The sequence below is a fragment of the Centropristis striata genome, chromosome 16 (assembly GCF_030273125.1).
Source record: "Centropristis striata isolate RG_2023a ecotype Rhode Island chromosome 16, C.striata_1.0, whole genome shotgun sequence".
In the NCBI taxonomy this organism is placed as follows: domain Eukaryota; kingdom Metazoa; phylum Chordata; class Actinopteri; order Perciformes; family Serranidae; genus Centropristis; species Centropristis striata.
This window is the reverse complement of record NC_081532.1, coordinates 26,571,589-26,583,154: the sequence shown is the minus strand read 5'-3', so window position 1 is coordinate 26,583,154 and position 11,566 is coordinate 26,571,589. Positions and strand designations below refer to the sequence as shown.

Sequence of the window (11,566 nt, the reverse complement as noted above, 5' to 3'; positions counted from 1 at the left end):
GACTTATACAGATCTTCCCAGTCAAAAACTGGCAATTATAGAAGAGAGAGTAAAGACTCCAGGTCCAGACATGAGAGTGGTGTCAATCTAACTCTCCAACAAAAAGCAAATAAGCCCAAATATTTCTTACAGTATTTTTAGTTTGCCACTGATTGTCAAGTCATGTTCATATGCAAAGGAAAAGGAATCTGTTCATACACTACAATGTGAGGAGTCCTTTTTTTTTACTGAAAATGTGGTCAAAGAGTCACTGCATCAAGAACTGAAATGTCACTGAGTTAAACTGCACGGCGGTTTACACATGTCCACGTTTGTGCGTCTCTCTGTACAGTAAGTCCTCAGGCGACAACAATATCCAAATGTCTCTCCATCAACAGCACTAAAGTTACAACATGAAACCACATAGTTTGATAGCGTGACAAAACCAGCAACGACGACAACGACGACTGTCCTGTTGGTCATATCTTCAGTTTTAAGTGGCTGGGTCGAGAAGGCAGTGGTCACCAATCTGTCCATGGTCCCCATGCATCTGACGTGCAGTTTCTCTGGCTGAAAAGCATCAAACGCAACTCCTGGAGTCTCATCGTGGACGACTCCCACAGAGGAGCTACTGCTGTATCCCGGGTTACGAGTAGATGGACCAGTAGATGATGTTAAAGAGGATGTACGCTCCAGGAAACACAACCCTGGAGTACTTGTCTATGGCGTGGGTGTCTATCCAAATGTTCACATAGCCTCTGGAGGGCTTCACCTGGCTTGCCAGCTGCGGGTCGTTCAGCGACACCTGAGCCAACATGCGATCCTGGCGGCCACCGTTCTCGGGCATCCCATAATTACCCGTGGTGTTGATATCCATGGACCCGTAGCCAGTGATCTGGGGGTCGATCATCATCTCGTCAGGGTTGCCAATGCCGCATGTACACGGCAGCTGGAGAGGTAAAAAGAGAACAAAGTAAATGGTAAATGGACCTGCACTTATATAGCGCTTTTCTGGGGCGGCTGTGGCTCAGTTGGTAGAGTTGGTTGGCCCCTAACCGAAGTTGGTGGTTCGATCCCTGACCGTTGCAGCCTATTCAAAGTACAAGTAGTTCCTTGAGCAAGATACTGAACCCCCAAATTGCTCCCGATGCTGTGTTCATCGATGTGAGAATGAATTCCCAATGGTGGCAGATGGACACATTAAAATCAGCAGTAGATAAAAAAAGACACAGGTAGTAAAGTACATTACTAACCATTTATTAGGCAGAGAACTATATTTGGTAACTTCAGGTAATAGTTTGAGAAAAAAGTTGCGAATTTACTAGATTAAAGTGGCAAATCTACAAGAAAAAGAGTAGCAGATTTAAGAGATTTAAAGTGGCAAATCTGCGCGAAAAAAGGCGCAGATTTACGAGGAAAAAGGTTGGAAAAAAGCAACTTTTTTCTCACAGATTCACCACTTTAAATATCATAAATCTGTGCATTTTTTCTCGTAGATTTGCCACTTTAATCTTGTAAACTTTTTTCTCAAAATATTATTTCTAGGGTTGAAATTTGGAATTTGCAAGTATTTCAATGAGTGTCCTATTAAGGGTTAAGAGATTAAGGTGCAGAGACAATAATAAAAATGCCTCCCTGAATAAAAAAGTTTTAAGAATGAATTCCCAATGGTGGCAGGTGGCACTGTTTAGGGTAGCCTCTGCCACCAGTATGAATGTGTGTGTGAAAGGGTGAATGAGTGCAGTCTGTAGTGTAAAGCGCTTTGAGTGGTCGCAAAGCGACTAAATGGTAAATGGTAAATGGACCTGCACTTATATAGTGCTTTTCTAGTGTCTTTGCGACCACTCAAAGCGCTTTACACTACAGACTGCATTTTTATTATTGTCTCTGCACCTTAATCTCTTAACCCTTAATAGGACACTCATTGAAATACTTGCAAATTCCAAATTTCAACCCTAGAGAATATTGGAGGATATTACATACTGCCAGAATGTATAAAAAAACATACGAAAATAATATTTTGAGAAAAAAGTTGACAAGATTAAAGTGGCAAATCTACGAGAAAAAATTCACAGATTTATGATATTTAAAGTGGTGAATCTGCGAGAAAAAAGTTGCTTTTTTCCCACCTTTTTCTCGTAAATCTGCGCCTTTTTTTGCGCAGATTTACCACTTTAAATCTCTTAAATCTGCTACTTTTTTTCTTGTAGATTTGCCACTTTAATCTAGTAAATTTGCAACTTTTTTCTCAAAATATTACCTGAAGTTACCAAATATAGTTCTTTGCCTAATAAAGGGTTAATAATGTACTTTACTACCTGTGTCTTTTTTATTATCTACTGCTATTTTAATGTGTCCAAGTTTTCTCTTAGTCTTTTGTTTTCTGTTTCTGGTTTCTGTAGCACTTTGAAATTTCTTTATGAAAAGTGCTTTACAAATAAAATGTATTATTACTATTATTGTCACACCGCTGAACGCAGCATCGGGAGCAATTTGGGGTTCAGTATCTTGCTGAAGGATACTTCGACATGTAGGCTGCCATGGTCAGGGATCGAACCACCAACCCTCCGATCAGTGGGCAACCCGCTCTACCAACTGAGCCTCAGCCGCCCCCACTCATTTGTGTTCATTGTAAACATTACTTTCTGTGAAGTCATACTACTACGAGAATATAAATACATGAGTTAGTTAAATGTTTATCCCTTTTCTGCGCACTCAGGACCTTTAAATAACTTTGGTATGAAACATTTATAGAAGGATGTTTGTGCTGGAAATGCTCCTCGGGGTACGTGGGCAATTTGGCTCCATATGCTGCAGCAGTTGGCAGATGAAGAATAGCAACATAGTACACAAGCTGTAGTCCCAGAAATAATTCGCCGTAGCCCCGAGAGCAGCTTAAAGTGAGCCAATTTAGAAAAATATTTATCTGTTTATTGGAAATACACATAAAGTATTAATTCATTTTTCTATCAGTTTAGAACTATTTTAATGTTTAAAAGATTTTAAAGTTAAAATCAGGTCAGGCTTGTCCTGTGTCGACCTAGAGAAACTATTAATGTGTCTGTTTGATTTTACCTCAGCTGTCTCATTTCTTGTTTTTAATGAGAAAATATTTCTCATCTGCAGACTGCAGCTATTACGGGATGCAACTAGAATTTTATTAGAAGACCATTTTACATTAAAAAACATTTAAATCAGCTGGTAGAGGTCATTCAAATCCTGTTGATTTGGGTTAGATTAGATTTTTTTTGTATTATTGTTATTTAGTTTAACATTAAAAGTAAAAAAAAAAGGGTCTGGGATCACTTTTATTTCAATTTAATATATGAAACATATAACATCAATATTTAATATTTTTAAAAATCACAGTTACCATCAATACTGGTATCCTGCAGGAAAAATAATTTTAGAACAATATACAAAATATACCACTTAAACCCTAACTTTATGGAGTGGAGTGAGTGTTATGGAGTTAAACTACAACTATTAGAGCTGTAATATATGAAGACCCTCTGCACAGATCCAAATTTATGTGATGAGGGTGAAATTTCAGGGAAAAAACAGCATCAAACAAGAAAATGTTTGTTGTGCAGTTCAAGTGTCTGATTAATCATTTATCAAAACATCACAGCATCTTTCTTCATTTTTACTTGCACAACAAAACAGAAAATAAGATACTCAGTTGGTCATGCATGTATTATTTACACCCTGTAATGTGATTTCATCACTCGGTGAGAATAAAGCTGTTTATTTACCTCGTCTCTGGAACATTTTGGCTAAAAATCAAGCTTGGGGACGTTGCACTCGCTCACTCAGGAGAAATCAGGACATCGATACTTACAGGCTTCCGAGAGCTGTGATAATTTATTATTTAAGTGTTTAATTTTTAAGCACTCTGTCTCTTTAAGTGCAGCAAGGCAGAGAGATTATTACACTGGTTTGGTAATGTTAAATTGTCTGTGTGAGTCATTAACAGAGCAACATTTCTTAGGTAGTTTTTAACCGCAGGCTATGAGCAACCACAGAGAAAAGTCACATGAAATAACACTTACTCTCTCCCTCAGCTTCCTCTCTTTCCTCTCCTGTACGGTGGAGAGGTAGTTGACTGCCGCGTACTCTATCACCGACAGGAAGACAAACACAAAACTGACCCAGAGGTAAATGTCTACTGCTTTGATGTAGGAGACCCGCGGCATGGAGGCGTTGACCCCGGTGATGATGGTGGACATGGTCAGCACGGTGGTGATGCCTGCAGGAAAACACACACACACACACACACACACACGCTTTAGTCACATTAGAGAGATTATTTACTGTATCACTGAGCTGAAGATAAAACCTGATGCTCATTATCACAGAAAGGGCACTTTTTTCATGTTTTGCTGTCATATATTTTTATTTGTTTGCTTTTTAATCTGATTATGAATGAGTCAGAGGTCACTCTCAGCTGCTATGGTATATATAAAAAGGACATACACACATACATGCATGCACACACACACACACACACACACACACACACACACACACACACACACACACAGAGGAAACTATATATAGTAGATCTTATTGTCAATAAGTTCAGCATTGTCCTGTTGCAACATTAAACGTTGCCCCTAAAATGTAACATCTTCGCCTGTCTGTACTTTGAGTCATTTCAGTTACTTTGCACTGCAAAAAATGTGTTTAGTCTAAAAACAAGATAAAAACACTAAATCTGAGGGAAATGATCTTGCTGCATGGATAGATCATTTCACTTGACAAGATTTCTTAAATTGAGATTGTTAAATCTATAAATAAGCATGTTGTACGCTGAAAATAAGAAATTAACTCTTAAAACAAGATAAACTATCGAACACTTCTAAATCTAAAGTTTTTTTTATCTTGGTAAGAAATATATAATTGTCAGGTTACTCTGCTCGGGCCAGGTCATCGCTGCAGGCAGCTTTAATTCATCTTGTTTTAAGAGTTAAGATTAGATTTAATCATCTTAATTTAAGAAATCTTGTCAAGTGAAATTATCTGTTGATGCAGCAAGATAATTTCCCTCAGATTTAGTGTTTTTATCTTGATATTAGACACACCTTTTTTGCAGTGTGCATCCATGTCTGCCACAACACTGCAGAGCAAAAAAACCCAACAACAAATACTTCCTTATATGACCTCCAAAGTTATGTTTTAGTGCAGACTCCCTACTCACTATTCCTGCCACCTGTTCCCAACCTGCGGGTCGGGAACTGCTGTAAGGGTCACAGGAAAAATATGAGGTATCATGAGATGTTAACCATGAAAGAAAAAGTACCATATTTCTGCTATGGAACTCTAGATTTTGATTGAAAAATGCATGAAAAGATACATTAATGATCTTTTTTTCATTTTGCAAGTGACCATGGTATAAGTGGGACAAAGCCCTGCAAAGTTTGAAAAGTGTAATTGAGTGGAGTTGATATGCATAATGCATGAAAAAAAATGTAATATCTTTATGTTCATTGAAGAGCTGATGCTACACTGAAATTGTGGCTTGAATGTATCAAAGAAATAGAAACAAGAAAATCCCCATCACTATGGGGATTGGGTGGAATTAATATGTATGTTATTGAAAAGTAAAAAAAAACGTCAATAATGTATAGAAAATATGGAATGTGGAAGTTCATTGAAGAGCTCATGCTACACTGTGATGGTTGCTTAAAAGCATTAAATAAAGTTGAAATAGTAGAAAAAATGCTGAACCCAACACAATAGTAGTATGTGGAGACAGAGGTCCCCAAAACAGCCAGAATGTGCGAGAGCCCATCTTAATGCTAAGCTAACCACCTCCTGGAACACCCTGCACTTCTAAAGCTCACATATTTAGCACATTATATCTCATTTGGCGAGTAAAAGTGTGTCAAGTGTAAAAACAACAGTTTGCATTTTCACAGATCTTGTGCCACAATATTTCTTTGTACCGGACCAATAACGTCATGGAATCTCAGCTGGTTGCCTGGCAATGAAAAAAGACACAATTAATAAGCTCGATAGGTGTTTTTTGTTACCTTTGTGACCTGTTTTCAGTCTTTATGCTAAGCTAAGATAACTGCCTTCTTTCTAGCTACCATACACAGTGGCGAAAAAATAAAAAGGGCTCATTCTGCACAACATGGAGCCCCACCAGCAGTAAAAAGCTATGATGCATCATGTATGATGAAATAGTCCTCATCCGTGATTACGATTAGCATTAAGTTAAAAGGAGATCCAGATCAAAGTCATTAATGATATGGTTCCGATGATATGATATATCCCCCCGGGACAAAATGTGTACATTTCTAAGTAAAATGCATCAGTCTTGTGCACTTTGAGAGCTAAATGACAGCCAACACCTCTCATAACATTTTTCACAGTTGGGTGGTACTGTATTATAGAATCTTTATTGATATCCTCCTGTGACATTTTTGTAATGACTGCAAATAATCTTCTTCACTGGGATTCTTTTTCTTTCTATTGCAGGGCACTTTATCCTGTTTTCTAACTTGGCATCTAATTGTGCTTTTCTACTACGGGTACAGGCAGACTATTAATCTGCTTTTTGCTTCATTATCCATTGCAGATTTTAATACCACTTGATGTAGCTGTTCGTCATAGCGACGCCACATGAAAGCAACGCCTCTTTTGTATTCCCCGTTTGTCGGCTACCAAAGAGGCACCATGGCACCAGAAGAGCACTAGAAGGGAACTCATTAAGGCACATTATCAAAGCTCATCATAATTTATTATATAAAGGGACGCCCTAGAGGGGCACCCAATCATTTTTTCCACGTGTAAAGGGCAGCCAATAAGGCACTTCCTCTCGTTTTCACCACTCTAAAGCAGTGGTTCTCAACCTTTTTGAGTCGCGACCCCCAATTTAACATGCATGTTGTCTGCGACCCCCGCTTACTGAACAGAATCTCACACGCACAGTTCAGATCACCCAAGAAAGAAACAAATTGACCACAAAACGATCAAAAAAGCCACAAAATGACCAAAAGAGACACAAAATGACCAGAAAAGACACAAAATGACCTAAAAAAGACACAAAATTACCAAAAAAGGAAACAAAATTACCAAAAAAAGACACAAATTGACCACAAAATGATCAAAAAAACACACAAAATGACAAAAAAAAAAAGAAATTAAGTGACCAAAAAGACACAGTGGAGAAAATGATTTGGCGACCCCCAGAAATCATCTCGCGACCCCAATTGGGGTCCCAACCCCAAGGTTGAGAATAGCTGCTCTAAAGGGCACTGTAGCGGTTGCCCATCCTGCCCCCCCTGAGTCCGCCACTGACCGTACATATTGACGGTGCAGAGAGAGTGGTATTGATCCTCTTATCTAACTCTCAGCAAGAAACATGTTTTGGGTCATAAAGAGGTTGGGAACCACTAAACTATGCTACCTCTAAGCCAGGGGTGTCAAACTCAAATACACAGTGGGCCAAAATTTAAAACTTTGACAAAGTCGCGGGCCAAGATTGATATTTATTGAAAAAATTGACCAAAACAAGTTCAAACGAAATGGAACAAGCAAAGCTTGATATAACTTAATATTGCAAACATGCAAAATCGAATATCAAATAAAACAAACAAACACATCAATGGCATTCATTTCTTAAATAAAATGTAAATAAAAATCGTATGTCCCTTTATTTTATATGCGGCCTTCTTTAAATTTAAATTTAACAGTAATCTTTTTCCACAGGCTAAAAATAAATGTAAGAATAAAATAACAATAATAAACCAAATGACTAATAATAATATCCTTCAATGAATGTGCAACCATTCAAGTCCATGCCTTGGACTAGCAAGAAAAAGTGCATAAACTTTAATTGTTGCTCAGTTTGCTAGACACTGATCTACTGTGTTCAAGGCAAAACACGAGCAGAGCATTCTGGGATTTGTAGTATTATTTGCGCTGTATAATACTGGCGGGCCAGCTCTGGTTGTCATTTGGTTTTTCCTCGCGGGCCAAATATAATTATATTGCGGGCCAAATTTGGCCCATGGGCCAGAGTTTGACACCTCTGCTCTAAGCCTTCATTTCTCAAACCCAAACTTTATGTAGAGCTTTATTTCTTTCTAATGCCATGCCCTGGGAGGGAGACTCTGTCCCACCTAGTGGCACCCTGGCGGGGACGGCCCTGCGGTCGATCCAGAAGGACACCCAGGACAGCATGACCATCAGAGTAGCAGGGAAGTAGGTCTGCAGCAGGAAGAAGAAGATGTGGCGCCGCAGGGTGAAGTGGATGTACAGACGATTGTACCAGCCTGCGAAGAAAAAAAAATATCTCCATTACATTGTCATGTGTTAGCTGCCGATACTGGAGCGCACACTCGAAGCGGAGGTTCCCAGCTATGGTGGCAGGAAGAGATAGGAAACTAAATCCTTTTTGTGCCTCAGGTCGCTCTCGAGAGCTGGAAAGTGACATGTGGTTATAAGAAGGCTGCAGGGCTGTCACAGTGGCTTTCCAGCAGAGCACAAGTGGTTGGCAGTGGTTTGATTCATTTCGTTTCACTGTTAAGGATTAAATATTAGTACATTCAAAGTACATGTAAGGGAGACTCATTCCTTTAGTTGGAGTCTGCTTTTATATAGTAAAATGAGATTCATTGAAGTTTCTACTCAGTTTTGATATAGCTTTTAAATGCATGGTGCACATATTTGGCCAATTTGCATAATCAGTGTGGTTTGCTGTAAGTATTAGCATTACTGTAAGTGCCTGTGTTGTGGCTTTCAGTACCTGTGCTGCTGTAGAAAGCCAGCTTGGTGGTGGTGTGAAATTTCTGGATGAGGAACTGAGACAGAGATATTCTGTCGTCCGTGTTCAGGGATTCGTTGCCTTTCTTCCAGTACAACATCAGGTCGTCATCTGTGTATGCATCTGGAGGGAAAGACGGAGAAGTGAGCAGATCTGTAATCAACCATTCTTATATATATATATATATATATATTTATATATATATATTTTTTTCCCCTACGTGTATGTGTATGTGTGTGTATATGTATATGTATGTGTGTATATATATGTGTGTATGTATGTGTATATGTGTATGTATATATATATGTATATACATGTATATATATGTATATATATAAATATATACATATATACATACATACATACATATATACACATATATATACATATGTATATATATGTGTATATTATATACATATATATACATATATACATACATACATATATATACAAATATATATACATAATATGTATATATATGTGTATATTATATACATATATATACATATATACATACAGACATACACACAATCAAAACAAACAAACAAAATGATCTTTTGTTTTTTTTTGTTTTTTTTTGTTAATTTATTTATTTTTTCCTTATAAGTACACATTGTTGTCTTAAACTGATCTGGTATATTAACCTATTGATACAACAATGTAAGGGTCTCTGGGGTGAGTGGAATGGGTGCTGGGTTATATATATATATATATATATATATATATATATATATATATATATATATATATATAGGAAAATGAAAATATGTCTCTTTGATTGTACTGTTTACTGCAACTGTGAAAAAAAAAAAAAAAAATATATATATATATATATATAAAAACATCTCTAATGAACCAAACAGCAGAGATTGAACAATGAATATGAACAATGCTGGATGTTTATGTGAAAGAAACATGTAACCAAGAAGATTTAAGAAAACTACGCTACAATTATACAGCAGCATAAGCAGTCGCTAAAAACGAGAATGTTCAGTGCACTCTGTGATTTGAGTCTCAGAGCCTCATTATTAATAGAGGAGCTGAGGGGTGGTGCTGGAGGAGAGGCTTTTGGCATGTAATGGCGTGATATATTTGAGATTTCATGAGATATTTGGTGAGCAAACTTGACATTTCCTCCTGAAGAGAGTGCAAGGGGAACGCTTGTATAATTGGAAAATGAAGAAGAGGTGCAAATATGCTCAGTAAATGTTGGTATTTCTTGCACGTTGATGGTGCTAGAAGAAAGTTCAGAGAGGTTAGAATCCACACTTCAGAAAGATTTCATAGAAATTCAGACATTTTTCAGATTAGGGCTGGGCGATACATAGACCAAAAGTCATATCCTGTATATTTAGGCTGAATATCAATAAACGATATATATCCCGATATTTTTATCGTAAAGTGAGAGCAAATGTTGAGTCAAAGTCAAATATGACATGTCACATGTAGTTTAATTGAAACCATTTATTTAAGTGAACATAAATACTGTATAACAACAGGAGTACCTTTTTTAAAATCAAAGCTCCATAAAGTGCACATTTAAATAAAAAAATATCTTGAATAAAAATAGCCTATGAAATAAAATAGGCTAATCTTTTTCTGAAATAAATATATTTATATGAGAAAAGAATAAAGAACATTACTAAAGAACTAAATATGACAAACCATAGTAAGGGCAGCATTTATATATAAAGAAAGATTTTTTTTTTAACTGTATCTATATATATGCGATATGGTCTAATTCCATTTCACATTTAAAAATACATTGATATATTTTTTATATGAATATATCGCCCAGCCCTATTTCAGATACTTTGTCATTTGCTTAACCCATAAGAACCCACGGTGACACCCATGTAACAAACACTTTAAATATTCTAGAACAGGGGTCTCACACTCAAATTACCTGGGGGCTGCTGGAGGAAGTATCAAAATGACCAAAAAATCTAAATTACTTTAAAAAGACACAAAAAAGACAGACAAAATGACTTAAAAAGACACAAAATGACCAAAAAAGACACAAAATTACAAAAAAAAAAGGACACAAAATGACAGAAAAAAACTAAATTACTTAAAAAAAGACACAAAAAAGGACACAAAATGACAGAAAAAAACTAAATTACTTTAAAAAAGACACAAAAAACCCACAAAATTACTAAAAGAAAGACACAGAATGACCAAAAAAACCCACATCATAAATATGTTCTGCGTGGTTCACTTGGTCTGTGATATATCCCCCATAACTTTCCTTTATGGATAACTGGGTCTGGGTTCTTACGGGTTAAAGTGGTAAAGAGATAACTTTAAAATTTGTTTGTATTTTTTAATAAATCCACTCACAGCTCTCGATCTCCAGCGAGCAGGTTTGTGTGTCCAGAGGGAAGCGGCTGAGGTCCATGTTGCACATGGCGGTGACAGTGACTCTGAAGTGAAAACAGCAAAGAGAAACAGCGGGGGTGAAGGCTACATTTTTTAGGGCTAACCCGACCGTTGCCATAGTAACTCACATCCAAATCAGCATTCAAATGCTTTTTATTGTTTCTTTCTTTTTTTTTTCTCATAAAAAAACAACAAACACTCTCTGCTCCCCTTTCAGTCCTTGAAGAAGCATCTGAGGGAGAAGTGACTGTCACCGAGAGAAAGAATTGGAGGATGCTTCAGGTTTAAAACCTTTGCTGTCTTCATTGATGTGCTTCTTACACTTGCAATTTTGAGTGCATGAAGTGCATTTACCCTGACAGTATAAAAAAAAATGGAGTGAGTACCCAGATGCTGCACTCATAACAGTCAAAAAATTTCAGTGTGGAACGC

At 37.1% G+C, this 11,566-nt stretch overlaps 1 protein-coding gene across 1 annotated transcript in view; it reads right to left on the bottom strand.

Moving 5' to 3' along the window:
* Window positions 1-11,566, bottom strand: part of LOC131988664 (gamma-aminobutyric acid receptor subunit rho-1) — a 28,952-nt gene continuing 17,386 nt past the window's right edge. Inside the window, exons 6-10 of the mRNA XM_059353843.1 lie at window positions 11,096-11,178; window positions 8,738-8,878; window positions 8,112-8,264; window positions 4,032-4,228; window positions 1-928 (exon numbers count right to left, since the gene is read on the bottom strand). Of these exons, the coding sequence (XP_059209826.1) occupies window positions 626-928; window positions 4,032-4,228; window positions 8,112-8,264; window positions 8,738-8,878; window positions 11,096-11,178 (877 nt within the window). The 3' untranslated portion in view covers window positions 1-625. The remainder of the gene's footprint in view (window positions 929-4,031; window positions 4,229-8,111; window positions 8,265-8,737; window positions 8,879-11,095; window positions 11,179-11,566) is intronic.